The sequence below is a fragment of the Papio anubis genome, chromosome 8 (genome assembly GCF_008728515.1).
Source record: "Papio anubis isolate 15944 chromosome 8, Panubis1.0, whole genome shotgun sequence".
NCBI classification, from domain to species: Eukaryota; Metazoa; Chordata; class Mammalia; order Primates; family Cercopithecidae; genus Papio; species Papio anubis.
The window spans coordinates 15,076,198-15,092,838 of NC_044983.1; the positions used below are offsets into that span (position 1 = coordinate 15,076,198).

Genomic DNA, 16,641 nt, shown 5'->3' on the forward strand with positions numbered 1-16,641 from the left:
TAAAATGTTATATAAATAAAAGAACTTTCACCTGAAAAGCAATGAAACCAAAACGTTACATTACAATGTTTAATTCCCTTTTGAATGTGTGTTAAATTTAATACAAATCAATAAAGCACTTTTCTAGGCCAAAAGGAACCAATGTTACATTTAGAAGGCAATTGACTGCATAAAAATATAATCTACACTATATTTTTTAAAAGAAATTCAAAATCTGATTCTATGGTTAATGTGGTATAATAATGTCTTCTTTACAGAGCAAGACACCACAATAAAGTAATGGCACAATAAAGGAAGTTTTGTTGTTTTTTACTCTTGGTATTATCTTCATATCCCAGTAAAAAATAAACTCTTTAATAAATAAATATATATAATAAATATTTTCAAATTGAAAATGTATAAATAGGTCCATTGTTTTAAAAAATGTTCTGTCTTGGTGTGGCATGTTTCATAGTTCATGTTTCACCCAGGTGTTGTTTAGTTTTTTGGTTTTTTTTTTAAACATATAATGCTATAACCTGTGAATTCTATAAGGTCCTCAGAGTTTATGTTGCAATGATCTTGGTTAAGTCAATCCATTTCTTCAACATGAATCCTCTAGTTTTAACATAAATTTTAAAGTAAACATAATCCAGAGAGGTGACGCACCAGCAGCAACCATGTGAGGGTTCCCGTTATCCAGATTTTTGGAGTCAGTCTACTGGTAAGGACTAATCCAACGTATCTAAGGGAACTTAATTCACATATAAAGAGTGATCATGATCTATTTCTGGTCAAGACTTTTTTTTTGTTTTTTTCTCAATATTCTTTCCAAATCCAGTCTCCTAGTAGAAAATAGACTTTAACATTCTGAACGTCTTCCTGGGTCATTATTTTATGATGGGAACTATGATAAGAAAGAATGGTTGTGGTTTGACTCCTCCATAATGTCACGATCACACTTCAAGTGTACATCAGTAGGTCCTTGTACAATTCTGGAACTCTTTCTGGATCCACTGGTCTAGGTAAGAAATGTGTAAACTTCTGATGTCTTTTGGACCTGGCGCCATCTCTTGGAGTCCCGTCTTTGTTAAGTGCCACAAAATACCTGCGGCCAGTGTCTCCATGTTTATATATATTAGAAGAATAGGTGTTATACCAGTTCTCTTCAAATTGCTCCCTAAAGATGCATTCAGAAGTAAGTTTCTCCTGAAAGAGAGAAGATAACTATTATTTTTTTTTAAATACCTTTGAGATAATTGCCTCACAAGTTTCAACTCTTTATTTTCATTTCTTTGCCTTGTCAAAGAAAGAAAAAGGTTAAATTGGTTTTGCTTTATTTTGTTTTAGTTAATATGTCATCTCTGATTCTTAGTGCAAGTGACTTGATCTGGCAGTGTACTTTAAAGCAGCAGTCCCCAACTCTTTGGCACCAGTGACCAGTTTCATGGAAGACAATTTTTCCACGGACCAGGATGGGGAGAGAAGATGGTTTCAGGGTGATTCAAGTGTATTACATTTATCGTGCACTTCATTCCTATTATTATTATATTGTAATATACAATGAAATAATTATATGTAATATGTAATGAAATAACTCATCATAATATAGAATCAGTGGGAGCTCTGAGCTTGTTTTCCTGCAACTAGACTGTCCCATCTGGGGGTGATGGGACACAGTGACAGATCATCAGGCATTAGATTCTCATAAGAAGCATGCAACCTAGATCCCTTGCATGCACAGTTCACAAAAGGGCTCATGCTCCTTTGAAAATTGAATGCCACCACTGACCTGGCAGGAGGCAGAGCTTACGTGGTAATATGAACAATGGAGAGCAGCTGTAAAATCAGATGAAGCTTTGCTCACTTGCCTGCCGCTCACCTCCTGCTGTGCAGCCCAGTTTCTAACAGGCCACAGACCAGTACCAGTCCATGGCCCAGGGGTTGGGGATCCCTCCTTTAAAGAACTTGAAGTCAAATGTCAATTCCCAATTTTATTTTCAAATACCTAATAAATACCCTGAATTTTCTCATGTCCCATATTATCACCCTACTACTCCCATCACTACCAAGCAGACCTGTAGTTTATCTTTTTCCATCGTTAGATGCCACAGTCCTATCTATCGAGCCTCTACTCTCAGCTTGGAACATTTCACGATCTTGCTAAGAACCAAATTCCAAATTCATGATCATCACTCCAAATCATATATCTTCGCTTTATGAATTTACTAATTGTTTGATGATACAGTCTCCACGATTAATTTGTATCTGGATCTCTTACGATTAAGATAAAAGCCCAAAGATTTATTGTCTTTTCAAAATGGACCATATATTGTCCTAAGGGATAAACCACAGTTGCTTTTTTTAAAATCCAACATATACATGAAGACTGTGTGCATGTTTTTTTCTGTTGTACTTCTATTAATTTTATTGTAATTCTACACTTAATGATTATTACACATTGCATTGTTTTTCTTTGTTCTGAGCTGACAGGAAGCCTAGAAATAACAAGTTTTACCCTTATGAAGGACAAATATTCATCTACTTCTGTATCATCACCAATTCTTCTCAGTGTATATTAAGATGCTATCTGAATATTGTGGTTCCAGTTGAGATTTTAATAAAAAAAACGTTATCACATAGTGCCATCTGCTTAATCATACAAAGTCAATTCTTGATGGAAATAATTATAGAGACTTGAACCTCAAGAAGAGAGTTCACGTAAGAAGAGGAGTGGGATACTGGCATACATTTTTATCTTACCAATTCTTATAAAAGCATATAAGCAACTGTGAACAAATGAAAAATGTTAACAATGAAAGAGAAAAATCCATATTGTGCTGTAAGGTAGAGTGTGATATCGTCCTGCTCTTTTAATTCTTGTGTTGCTACTGCAGCTTTGCTCTAAAAAAAAAAAAAAAAAAAAGCAACAACAAAAAAAAACTTATACTGATGAAATATTAACCTGAGAAGTATACCTTATGTGGCATATTTAAACATATGTAGTAGACCCACAGATGTGCACTTATCCCTAGGAGCAACTTAAAAATTGCCCAATACAACTTTGAGTGAGCCCATGGCTACTATAATTTTCAAGACTACAGGCATAAAAGAACAGTATGTTTGCCATCTTCTCTTGTTACTTGCAGTATCCCACAACTTTATTCACTTATTTCTTACATAAAAAGGTCAGCAAGTGAGTGATGTATATTTACCTGTGGAAGATGATAACAGGTAAACAAAGTTTACCTTAAATAAACATAAAGGCGAGAGAGTCTAACATGGCAAGAAAAAAATATTCTCCCATTTATCTCTGTCTCTGGAGGGAATTATTAAAATACAGAGAAAACTAGAAAGACTCAAGGTAATGAATAGGAAGAACTAGTGAGCTGAAGGCAATAATGGTTGGGGGTTTTAAAAATATAACTGAGTTACTATACTATTGCCCAGACACATGGAAATTTAGCAGGATACAGAATTCAATGTCTACGTAACTATGTTTTATACACTTCTAACAGACATTATTGGTAGACAATTTAATTGCATAATAGATAGTCATTATTTTAAGAACTACAATAATAATAAAAAATACACATAATACGTACTGATCCATAGAGTTCTCCTTTGTCATTCATTCCAAGATAGAGACCACTGTCCACACCTCTAATACTGACCAGTCCCACTGCCACACTGATGAATTCCAAGATACCTGCATATGTAAACAATTCATAAAAACATCATGTTTTGTATTTATGAATGAACATATGACTAACAAAAATCTTTCGAATAGTAGCGGTAGTTGGCCATTATTGCCAAATATAATGATGTATGTGTAAAAGTCCTTTGTAAATTGAAAACAGCTATGCAATTGTTTTATGACAGATGAAAAAAAGACAAAAAAGGAAAAAATTGTTCATCACGGTGAGACAACCAAGTATAAAGGGGTTCCTGGAGAAACTCTGACCGGCCTGTGTGCCGGGATAACACGATGGCGCCTCGTGAAGTTGACGCCCTTTGCAGTGGGGAGGAGCCTGGCCTCTACTGTAATGGGGTGGTAACCTGGGATTCAATCTGTGAGATGGGGGCCTGTTAACAGGAAGCTCTCTTTGCTTAGTTTTTTTTCTTTTTGCTCAATAAATTCAATTTTTCTCACTCTTCTATGTGTCCATGAGCCTAATCTTTCCTGGTCATGTGACAAGGACCTTTGCTTTTAACTGAACTAAGGAGAAAGTCCTACAACAATGGTATAATGTGAAGGGTGTCAAACCTTACACCATACTGAGCTGGGTTTGAATTCCAGTTCAGGAACTTACTAACTAGGTTGAGTAGGGGAGTCATTTGTCTTCTTTGAACTTTAACCTCTCATATGCAAAATGGAGGAAATACCTCCCTAAAGGAGATGGGTGAGGACTGACACATTTAGGCATTCAACAAATGGAAGCTATTATTATCATAAATTAGTACATAATAGAGGTATTCTCAGTTTTCCACGATCCCATCAGTTAATTATAACCATTTTCTATTCATTGTTTTGTTTTTATTTACAATAAATCAAGTCAATCTGTTTCTAGGAGCAGCAGCATCCCTTATTGGGTATAACAGTGTTTTACAGTTAATAAAGGGCATCTGTTGGTATTTTCTCACCAGGCCCTAAAAAACAAGCCCTTAAAATAAATAGGGAAGATGTTATTATCCCCATTTTGCATATAAAGAAACTGAAGATCAGAAAGGTTACTTGATTTGCCTAAGGGACATGATATTTATAATTGGTACAACTGATATTTAAACTTACATTCTTAGCCCTAATCCACTGTTTCTACTTCAGGACACTGTTTCTTGAGGAAAATACAGTAGTTTCAAGACTTTACAGATTATATAATATGCTATGTTTCCTGCTATGTAATTTCAAAAATTAAATTGTATAGTTCAGAGAAGAAAAAGGACTTTATAATTCATTAACTATGATAGCAAAATATAATAAATTTAGCATGCAAGTAGATTTTCTATCAATAACTTTCCAGAATTATTTCCATTTATCAGTAAACTAGGATCAAAAACTCTTCCCTAAATACACAGATACACTATAGTTTAAAAAAGTAAAACTTAACGCCTCCCTCTGAATCACCCTTTTTTTCCTACACACACTAAACTTTGGACTAATGCTTTTGTCTCATTCTTCCCTCTTTGACTCTGCTGAAAAAGCATAGCTGTATTTTCTATGCTTGGAACTGCCTTCCTCAATAGCATTCTACCTTCACCCCTTCACCCCATCCTGAGCTCTACAAACAGTATAAATGTGTACCATTTAGCCTGACTCTTGCTCTTAAGTCATTTCTTGATTTATTGTACAAGTTCCTGTTTGGACACGTGATACTCCCAAGGCCAAGGGAAAGTACAGAATCTAACTATTCGCTGATATGCAGGGCTCTATTCTATCCAAAGCCTAATTCACTCTTTGTCAGAAACAGAGATTCTTAGCGAGACAAATGAGCTCTTTCAAACTATTAGGAGATCATGTAGAACACTAGAGCTATCAAGGATCTTACAGCAACAATACACTGCTAAATAGTCTATAAGTGGCTTGAAAGAGCCAGGATCCTTCATTGAAAGCCTAAGGCAGAGAGAAGATAAGATATAGCAAGAAGGCTCAGACTCCATAGGACAGCCATCATAATGACAAATACAGAGGTGGGGAGTGAAGGAAAATCAAACTCACTGCCAAGTTCATTAGCAAAAGAGTCCTGCCAGGAACAAAAACATAGGCCCAAAACATAATTGGTAGAAAATGTATATAGTAATGTAATTTCATTCAGAATATAATTACAAATGTATAATTACTTTGTATTGAATGTTACATTCAAATTAAAAAGTGTACTGTGGCTGAAATGCAACTTAATTCCCTTTAAGTATCTGATTTACATTAAGATTCTCTTGTCTTTCAAAGAACAGGAACTGATTAAGTGATTAGAATGTAGAATAGAACAAGTTTTCAACTACAATAAAATATGGGTTTAATTTCCATATAAGCTAATTATATAACAGATCTCATAAAGTGTTCCTTTTTTCTCGGAAAACTCAGAGGTAAACCACCTATACTTTAATTCTTAATGCTGTCATCTTGCCAAAAAAATATGTAGCTGTAGAAAGACAAAAGATGACTTATGTTCTTAGAATAATTATATGCAATAGTTTTAACTTTAGTAAACAACATCCAAAACCTTATATATAACCAGGCATAAATAATTTTGCAATGGCTCATGGGACTGATGGGAAAGAGGTTATATGTTTTGTGTGTGTGTTCCTCTTAAAGATTTTAGTCACACTTTTAAATTCTGATCCTTTTTCTCCTTGAGGAAATAGTATACCACGTAGTAATTTGTAATCATTTGATTCTTAAATGAGATTTGACAAGTCTTTCTTATTTATAATATGAGGTGGCAACTAAGCTAATTCCTTTACAAAGAGTAGACATGAAAAACTTTCCTTAAGAGGTAATCACAGATTTTAGATAGATTTTCTAATGCCCAGTGTCCCATAAAAAAGACTTGGAGGTACTTTGTCTTTCTGGTATCACTTTCAAAGCCAGTCTTTTTAATAATCATAATAAACAGGTGAGTCAACCCACAATGCAACCACATCAGACAAATCTATGGAGAATAGGGGAGAATAAAGGAAAAGCCTTTAAAGAAATATGTTTGATCTCAGGCTAAACTTTTTTTTTTTTTCAGAAATGATTCCATGTCTATGTATTAGGTAAGGTGTTCCTGCTGTACTACTGTGCAGGAAAACTCCATTATAAATACAGAGATACCTCATGGCCAAATTAGTATAAAATTGGCAGGAAAAAAAAAAGTTATTCCCTTTAACATCTCAAATAGCCATCCTTGAGTTTTCAAAACTGTCACTCTGATAGCAAAGATAAGAGTTTAAAAAAATAAAATATAATTTAATAATTAGTAACTGAAGCACTAGCAAAAGAAGCCAAACATACAGAAACACATAATCTTATATAGGTTGAACATAAACTTTCTTCTTACCTACACTCCCTTAAAGTAAATTATGATGTCTAAGCTATCGAAGGCCACTAGTATGCACTATAATATATCATAAGGAGGCCATTCACTCTCAGACTAATCTGGGTTATCTTCCTTTTGTTTAACAGGGAGTATTTTGTTCCTATACATAGCCTCCCACTATAGAGTGACTTACACTGGCGCAAATTCAATCTGTCATTTTCTCTGCAGCTACTAAATCATTAACACAAATTTAGCAAAAACAAAATGTGCTAGCCAGATGACAATTCTGATATTCAACTTCCATTCCTAAAAAAATGCCATTAAATGCCATTAATGAATGTTATCGAGTCTACAAATATTTACTAATCTCTCCCCATTGGGTTAATCTTATAAACAGACACAAAGCAGAAGAGGCCTTTTTTTTTTTTTTTCCTGTCACTAGGGAGATTACAGTGTAATTACAAGGTTTTTTGTTTGTTTGTTTGTTTGTTTGTTTTTTGAGACGGAGTCTTGGTCTATCACCAAGGCTGGAGTGCAGTGGCGTGATCTTGGCTCACTACAATCTGTGCCTCCTGGGTTCAAGCAATTCTCTGCCTCAGCCTCCTGAGGAGCTGCGATTACAGGCGCCCGCCACCACGCCCGGGTAATTTTTTTTTTTTTTTTTTTTTTGTATTTTTAGTAGAGACGGAGTTTCACCATCTTGACCGGGCTGGTCTTGAACTCCTGACCTCGCGATCCACCCGCCTCGGCCTCCCAAAGTGCTGGGATTACAAGTGTGAGCCACTACACCCGGCCACAAGTTTCTTAAAAGTAGAATTTCCAAGGCTACACTGTGTTTGGCAGGGTGAAATTCTGACTACTACCTAAGCTTAACTTCTACCTGCTATCTACCTATAAGTATTATCACATTTGTGTTTATTTCTAAATCTTTCTGGTAGTTGAAATATTTTTCTGCAATGAGCGCAGTAAAGTCATCCTTAAAGGCAAGAGAACTGAGCCACCTGGTGTCGGTAAAGTTCTTTAGAACCGAAATCTCAGGGCCAGGCACAGTGGCTCACTCCTGTATTCCCAGTCCTTTGGGAGGCCAAGGTGGGAAGATTGCTGGAGGCCAGGAGTTAGAAAAATCTCAAGCCTCCCCAATTTAAAAACCACTTTCTAAAAGTGACCCCAGGTTGGCCACTAGGTCATGACACTCTTGACTGATAGTCAATGGGAATTTGGAAGAGATCAGTGGAAGCTGCAAACATGTGGGTTTTAAAAAGTTAATTTTCTAAGCCTTTAAGTGCTACCAAATGACCACCACATGCTTATTTCTACATCTAGGGTTACAAATGCCCCCTCAAACTGAGATTTACACTTCTCCAAAGTTTTAATGAGTCCTACAAGTCAAAAAGGGAATAATTATAAGAACAAGGATGTGAGGACACGATAAGAGAGGGCCATTCAGAGATGGGGTGAATTCTCAAAGAACTCCATAGCGCTACAGATTGTGGCTGACAAATTAAAGGTATCTTTTTTAAAAATATAACGAATTTTTCAAATAATGTCAAAAGTCTGATGATCAAAATCCTTTGAGACTGCTAGCAGGTTAACTAATAGAACGGAAACTTCAGCTATGGGGAAAGATCTTGAGCTATTAGAACGGGAGAGCACCCCATCTTTGTACAGAAAAGAAAACTAAGCGTCAGACTGATGAGGGGACTTGCTAGTTACACAGCTAGTTAGGAAGTCATTAACAGGAGAGACCCACCCGATCCAGTCTCTCTTAACAGACACTGCCTTAACAATCATTCTCTTGTTTCTTTTAACCCCTTCTCTTCCCAGGTACTGCTGGAGGTATTCTGAAACCCGTCCCTCTGTGTTCCCACCCATATCTTCTTTCGCTTTCCCATTTCCTCTTTCCTAAGGTCAATACCAAGATCCTTGCTTTCAGGTTGCAGAATTTCTAAAGAGGAGCTTGGCTGAAGAACTAGGCATGCTCAGTAGCCGGGTGGTCTTCCCCCTCCCCGCCCCTCCCCCCTTTCCTTTTCTTTTCTCGCCCAGATAGAACTTAGGAGCTCAGGGAACCTCAGACAGGTGAGCCCTACAGTAGCGAAGGTGCCCACGGAAAGTTAATCTGCTAACTCTTCAGGTGAACATTTGCAGGTCTCTAGGTAGACACGTAAATGCTCGCAATCCATGCCAAGAGCAGCCCCGGGTGCATAATCAGCTGCATAACTGTGGGGCATGTTTAAAGAAGCCCAGTGCTTCCTGTTGTTAATTTTTGTAAAGTGGACGGCATGAGGGAAAGTGAGAAACGAAATCGGAGAAAAACATATGGGTTTTTTTTTTTTTAAACTGCCTGCGAGGTAAGCAGTACAAGAACTGTGATGCACAGTGCACCAGGTCTTGGTGTCCCCGGCAGTGGGAAGGGCAATGGGGAAGGCAGGAAGGAGCTTGCGGAGCGCCCACCCTTTCTCCTCCCTCCCCCAGCGTCTGGAGCTGCTGCCCTGCTAGAGGCAGCGGCGACAAACTGGCAGGAAAATTTCTCCCCGCGCCTACTCTGGCCCGCCCTTCAGCCCCAGTCTGCCTCTCGCACCGGCTGGGTCCAGGGGAGCTCCGGGTTCCGCGCAGCGCTGACGCCCTTGGCAGGCAAAGAGGGAGGTGCAGCGGCAGGGGACGAGGAGCAGAGCTGGGGCGCAGGTGGGGGTGGGGTCGGGATGCTAGTACGTACCGAAGAGGCTGTGGTCCTGCCGGGTGCCCTGCACGCTGCCGTCGGGCAGGATCTGCAGGTGGAAGCCGGTGCGGCAATACAGCTGCCGGCGGCGCAGGATGCCGTGCAGGTGCGCCAGCTCCGCAGCCCCCGGCCCTCCGCGGGCGCTCCGCTCCGCCGCGCCCCTGCGCTCGCCCAGCAGGGGCGGCCGCTCCCCGGCAGGAGGCAACAGGAAATGCGAGCCCACCTGCTGGCCCAAGCCCTCCAGGCCGCCCAGAAAGCCCCCGACTTCGGCTAAGGGAGCCATGGAAGGGGAGATCCGGAACACAAAAGACCCCCCCAGTAAAGAGTGTTGCGGGGGTGAGATGGAGGTGGATAGAGAAAAATTATAGCAAAACGAGCGCAAAAAAGTTAAGGCCCGATTACTCCTCTGAGGTCGCTCCGGAGGGACTTTGCACTGAAATGGCAGGGACGCTCTCACTGTCTTGGAGCGATCTTCTCTCCTTGGGTAGGTGGGAGCCGGCTGCTGGCTCTGCAGAAATATCTATAGCTGCCGCTGCCAATACTAGGACTAGGGCTGGGGGCTGGGGCTCCAGCTCCGCAAACTGATCAGATCAGAGTCCTGTGTACATACACACCGAGTATATAAGCGGGTCCTCTTGACATATGCTAATCAAGTCCTTTCATGCGCGCTGGGGAGGTTCTGTTTGAAATCTTAAACCGGTCTCCTCTCAACACGTTTTTGCTCTTCGGAAGTGACCAAAAGGGGCCCTTGGCACTTCTCCATCCATGCCCTCGCAAAAACCATTCCTGCACTTGGCCAAAGCCAGCCAGCAACTTCGAGGAGGTGCAGTCGAGGCCCCTCTTTGGGGTTGTCTTTGGGACAGCGGTGATGCTGTTCAGCTGCAGCCGTGCAACCGCCTTTGATGTGAGCTTTGCAGTGATAGATCGCGCTAAAAGGAGCCCAACTTGGCAGGTATATAGAAGAAGAGGAAGGGAGGAGGGAGGGAAGGCGGGGAGAGAGAGAGAGAGAGAAAGAAGGAGGGCATTGGTAGGAGGAGGAAAGAGAGGAGAGGAGAACTGGATTCCTTGGGAGCCTGCAGTGGACAGGTGCAAAGAAAGGTAAGCTAGGGAGAAGGAAAAAGGGCGTTACCTGAGGCTTACAGACCTGCCCAGACACACATGAAAGAAAAATCAAAGCTTTGACAGTTTAACTCACTAATTTTAAAACACTAATAAAATGTACAAGCATTACTCCTTTCTTTTATCATTTAGATGGGGGATTTTCTTTACATAATCGAGGTTAGGTAAGGAACACCCTCCCTCCCCCCTTTACAATTTCTCTTTAATGTTTATCTTTACTCAGCACATAATATAACCAAAATTACCGTATATATACATATACACATATGTATTTTTAATTGTGTGCTGAGGCCATGAACTTCTAATTAGTGTAAAATAATAACATAATATAATCACGAGTCAAAGGATTTAGAGTAAATCCAAATAGGCTGGAAAGAAATGGTTTACATTTCTATATTTTGCCATGAATAGAAAATGAGTATCTGGAACATTGTCCTAAAGGATGAGTGGCCTCTTGGGCCCTTATACAGTCTAAGAGCACTTTCCTGTTTTTCTTAGTTGCGTTTTTGTAAAAGCTAGATTTTTTGTTTACATTTGAATTATAAAATCTAAAAATAACTCAATGGAAATAGTCTTGATGCTCGATGTGTTTTGACACTTCAAAAAGTTACTGGTAAAATTGAAGAGTGCTTGGGCATATTTGTAAAATCAAAAACCACGGAAGCGAAGGAATTAGATATATGTCCATTTAAACATTGAAACTGGTTTTGCACCACTGGTTAAATTCAAGGTCTTTCTGTTAAAATTTTTCAGTGGTAGAAGAGTTGAGAATCATTGGGCAGATTCACACTTCCTCTGAGTGAAAAGTTTTAGGGAATTGATGATTACTTTCTCAGTCTTGTTTCATGGTCTGTTCAGGAAAAGCATCAACCTGGGAGCTCAGTTGGATTTGACTGGTTTATTTTATTTGCTCGGAGGAATTTTTTTCTAATTAATTGGCAGGTGCTTTAAAGTGGGTATAGTTACACATTTTCATCACTACAGGCCTAACTACTGACCCTTGTGTAACCAAGTTATAAAAGAGTTCTTAAAGCAAGTGATTTACTGTTGATAGATATGAAATAAAACAAAAACACTGGCTAAAAACAATAAACAGATAAATCACTTTAGAAACGTATATTGCTAAATCTGTTTTAAAGGTTGTACCAGGTAAAAGTTATATTATTTCACCTTTCAAATAACAGCAGTCTGTCTTGTGGTAGGACCCCAAATCCACCATAATCAAGATTTCAAAGCACATCTGTGTAAACATTATCACGTCAGTGTAAAACATCAACCAATGAGCTTTTACTTTGAACCAAATCTTCTTAATTGCAGTGTTAAATCAAAGAAAGTTAGATCAAAGTTGTGTGAATCTCATAGCAGGATAACTGAAGTAGCCAGTACATCCACTGATCACTTTTAAAGAGGAGATACTTAAGGGTTTTAAACTTAGATCATGTGCCTTTTAATGAGGTTTGTTTCAAGGTCCAAGTTCTGTGCAACATGTAATGTTGTTAATTATTCCACAATGGAAATATATTATCATCGCCTGCTTCTAAAGCTACTAGTTCAGTCTATAAAATCTTTTCCCACATGAACACTTTAGTCCTGCTGTGTGAGCTATAGCTCTTAGACTGTTCAAATCTCTTGTATTGCTTATATATATACTAAAATATGGGGAATTTCTTATTCAGAGTCATGAAACTTTAAATACTTTCATAATAGAATTGCCTTCTCTTTGTACACCTTGGTATTTATATGTGTCTTACCTCATTTGATCACCACAATGACCATACAACATAGGTACATCCTGCTTTACAGAGAAAAAACGTGGTCCTAGATTCTAGTTTAGTCCAGAGTCCAACATCCCAGGCCAATTTCCTTAAATTCTCTAAATGCTTTTATTTTCTCTTTTGTAAAATAAGCATAATATAACTCCAGCCTAGCTACTATGCCTAGAGTTGCCATGAGACTTAAATGTAAAAACATATAGGAAAATGGTTTTAAAACTATAGTTTTCTATGCATAGAATATGCTAGAAAACTTTAGTTGTGAAAATTTTTCTTTATAACTTAACAAATATAATTGGTCTGAAATACAAAATAAATCTTTTTTTCCCAAACCAAACCTTTAATGTGTAAGTTTTGAATGGTGCTTAATGCCGTTTTATAAAGGACCAGACTAGAAACAAAAAGATAAGGATTTCTTTTGTTTGCACTAGTCATGTGACAGGAAAAGATAACACTAAAGATTTTTTTTTTTTTTTTTTTGCACATGCCGTGATGATATCATGGGAAGTTAAATAATTTTGAAGAGTGTTTTACAAGAGTGCATTATTCAACTTTTAAGTATACACTGCAATCTAATCAACTTTACCTATGCTTCCTAGAGACCACACTTGCCTTGCTGTTATACAAATACGTGGTACAACTTCTACTTCCACAAAATGTAGTTAGAGTTTTCCAGACTGTATAATCCCTATATAGGTTTCGGATGATATCTTCTCATGAACCTTTGTTTTTACACATGAGGAGTTCATACCTTTTGATGCTGCTACATGTGTTCAATTTGAGAAAAAGAAATAGAGCTGATTTACATCCCCAATAAAATAAGAGTATATTTACACATTATTCATTATTTATAATTACAAAATATTAGCAACCACATAAATTTCAATACATAGGAAACTGAATAAATTATGGTACATTCACACAATGCAGCACTATACAGCTGAGAAAGAGCTCTATGAATGATCATGGAATATTCTCAGGATATACCGTTAAGTGAAAATAGCAAAGAATATATATTGTGTCTGCCTTTTCTGTAAGAAAGAAAAAATGAGAAAAGTCTACATGTGTATGATTATTTATTCTAAAAAATAAACACAGAATGGATAAACCAAAAACTAATGAACTTGGTTACCTGGTTACTTGGTTACCAGGGGATGGATATGAATGGAGTGGAAGGGATGGATGGGTGACACTGGTCTGAGAACTTTTTATAGAGTTTTGACTTTTGGAGAAACGTTAATGTTTTACATTTTTAAAAAAGTAAAATAAAATAAAAAATGAGAGAGAAGTGGGGATGGAATAAAAGCAGGAACAAATGAACCTAACTATTAAAGTGAGTAATATAACCACAAAGAAGGGATGAATAACATATTTAAAAAAGAAAGAAAGAAAGAAATTCAAGTAACTATCAAATTCTGTCTTTTGATGATATAATCAAGGTCTAAAGAAAAACTACATAAACAAATCTCGAACTTCAATGAGAAAGATTGTTTTCCTCAGCAGCAGGGGTTAGAGTAGTGTATTGTAGGATTGAACAAATGAATAAATATATTGAAGATAATGAGAACTAGGGGTTTCATTATTAAACAATAGAGTTATAATATGAAAAGAAGGAAGATTGGAATGAACCTTGTAGTGTGAAATTGGAATCGCTACTATCAGTATTAATACTTGGTGCCTGTGTGTGTGTATGTGCATGTGTATGTACATACCTTAGCCCTGTCCACTAAAAGGGCCTAGAAGCAAACATATCCCAAGTCAATGAGCATATGTGACATGTAAGCCTTGGTTTCTCAATTCAATCTCCTACTAAAATGATCAATGGAACCTTGGAGAAATGTCTGGTTCCAGAACTGGGGCATTATTTTATGTGCCAGAAGGCAAGGAAGTACTGAAAAAAAAAAAAAAGAATAAGGACATGTCCAGGGGACATAAGCCAAATCTGGGACGATTTGAGCATCAAAATAAATAATGACAGGAACAAGTTATTTATGAAATAAATAAGAACATTTGAGTGCCACTGTTTAAGTACACAAACTACCAATCAAACAATAAGGGAGAAGGGAAAACTTTTTCTCATGGCAGAATATCAACTAATATATAGTGAAAGAATGATGGAATTAGAAAAATGACCACTTTGCATCCATCCTAGGGTCATTGCTGGTCCAGACGAAAACATCAATGCATGCTAAAACTTGTGGATAAAAGTTTGATAAAGAAGAATATTACAAAGAGAAAAGAACAACTTTAGAGTGAATTAATCTAGTGAGTACAGTACTATCTTAACCACGTGATAAAAGTGAGTAACAGTAACGGGACAAGCCAACCCCATATGCCTCTTCATACTCTAAGAAGAGTACAATGTCACTTACATGTTGTTACTATCAAAAACGCATAATCTGAATCCAATCATGAGGAAACATCAGATAAACCCCAATTGAGAGACATTCTTCAACTGGCTGTGCTCTTCCAAAATGTCAAAAGTCTCTTTAGGAGACTACAGGCCAGGCACAGTGGCTCATGCCTGTAATCCCAGCACTTTGGGAAGCTGAGGTGGGCAGATCACTTGAGGCCAGGAGTTCGAGAGCAGCCTGGCCAACATGGTGAAACCCCATCTCTACTAAAAACACAAAAATTAGCCAGACATGATGGTGCACGCCTGTAATCTCAGCTACTCAAGAAGCCAAGGCAGGAGAATCGCTTGAATCTAGGAAGCAGAGGTTGCAGTGAGACAAGATGGAGTCACTGTACTCCAGCCTGGGTGACAGAGCGAGAGTCTGTCTCAAACAATTAAAAAATAAAAAAGCAACTAAAGAGACATGAAAACTCAATGTGACAGATGGTCTTGGTATGGAGCCTGAACCAAAAAATAACAGTAACAATGACAGAGAACATTATTGAAACAACTGGCAACATTTGAATGTGGAGTGTGAATTTGAAAATAGTACTAATAAATGGTGCTGCAATAATTAGCTAGCCATATGCAGAAGATTAAAACTGGACTCCTTCCTTACACCATATACAAAAGTCAACTCAAGATGGATCAAAGACTTAAATGCAGAACCTGAAACTATAAAAACCCTAGAGATAACCTAGGAAATACCATTCTAGACATAGGACCTGACAAAGATTTCATGATGAAGATGCCAAAAGCAATTGCAACAGAAAGAAAAACTGACAAATGAGACCTAATTAAAAAGCCTCTGTACAGGAAAAGAATCTACCAACAGAGTGGACAGACAACCTGGAGAACAAGATTAAACACTTGCAACCTATCCATCCCACAAAGGTCTAATATCCAGAATCTATAAGGAACTTAAATTAACAAGCAAAAAACAAAAACCCCATTAAAAAGTGAGCAAAAAGGATGGGCACGGTGGCTCATGACTGTAATCTAATCCCAGCACTTTGGGAGGCCTAGGTGGGCAGATCCTGAGATCAAGAGATCAAGACCATCCTGGCCAACATGGTGAAACCTCATCTCTACTAAAAATACAAAAATTAGCTGGGCAAGGTGGCATTCGCCTGTAATCCCAGCTACTCAGGAGGCTGAGGCAGGAGAATTGCTTGAACTTGGGAGGCGGAGGTTGCAGCGAGCCAAGATCACACCACTGCACTCCAGCCTGTGTGACAGAGCAAGACTCCATCTCAAAAAAAAGAAAAAAAAAAAAAAAGTGAGCAAAAGATATGAACACTTTTCAAAAGAAGACATACATGTGGCCAATAAACGTGAAAAAATACTCAGCGTCACTAATCATTAGAGAAATGTAAATCAAAACTACAATGAGATACCATCTCACACCACTCACAATGGCTGTTATTGAAAGGTAAGAAAAATAACAGATGCTGGCAAGGTTGTGGAGGAAAGGGAATACTTATACATTGCTGGTGGGAATGTAAATTAGTTCAGCCATCGTGGAAAGCAGTGTGGCAATTTCTCAAAAACCTTAAAACAGAACTGCCATTAGACCCAGCAATCCCATTATTAGTTATATAGCCAAAGGAATATAAATGTTTCTACCATAAAGACCCATGCACG

General features: G+C 38.1%; 1 protein-coding gene across 1 annotated transcript; it reads right to left on the reverse strand.

The window, feature by feature from the left end:
- Nucleotides 1-55: 55 nt before the first annotated feature.
- On the reverse strand, nucleotides 56-15,187 carry FGF20 (fibroblast growth factor 20). The gene is made up of 3 exons (XM_003902458.5): nucleotides 9,709-15,187; nucleotides 3,585-3,688; nucleotides 56-1,188 (listed from the first exon to the last, which is right to left on the reverse strand). Exons 1-3 carry the CDS (start codon nucleotides 9,992-9,994, stop codon nucleotides 943-945), a joined length of 636 nt encoding a protein of 211 aa, XP_003902507.1. The 5' UTR covers nucleotides 9,995-15,187; the 3' UTR covers nucleotides 56-942.
- Nucleotides 15,188-16,641: the final 1,454 nt, after the last annotated feature.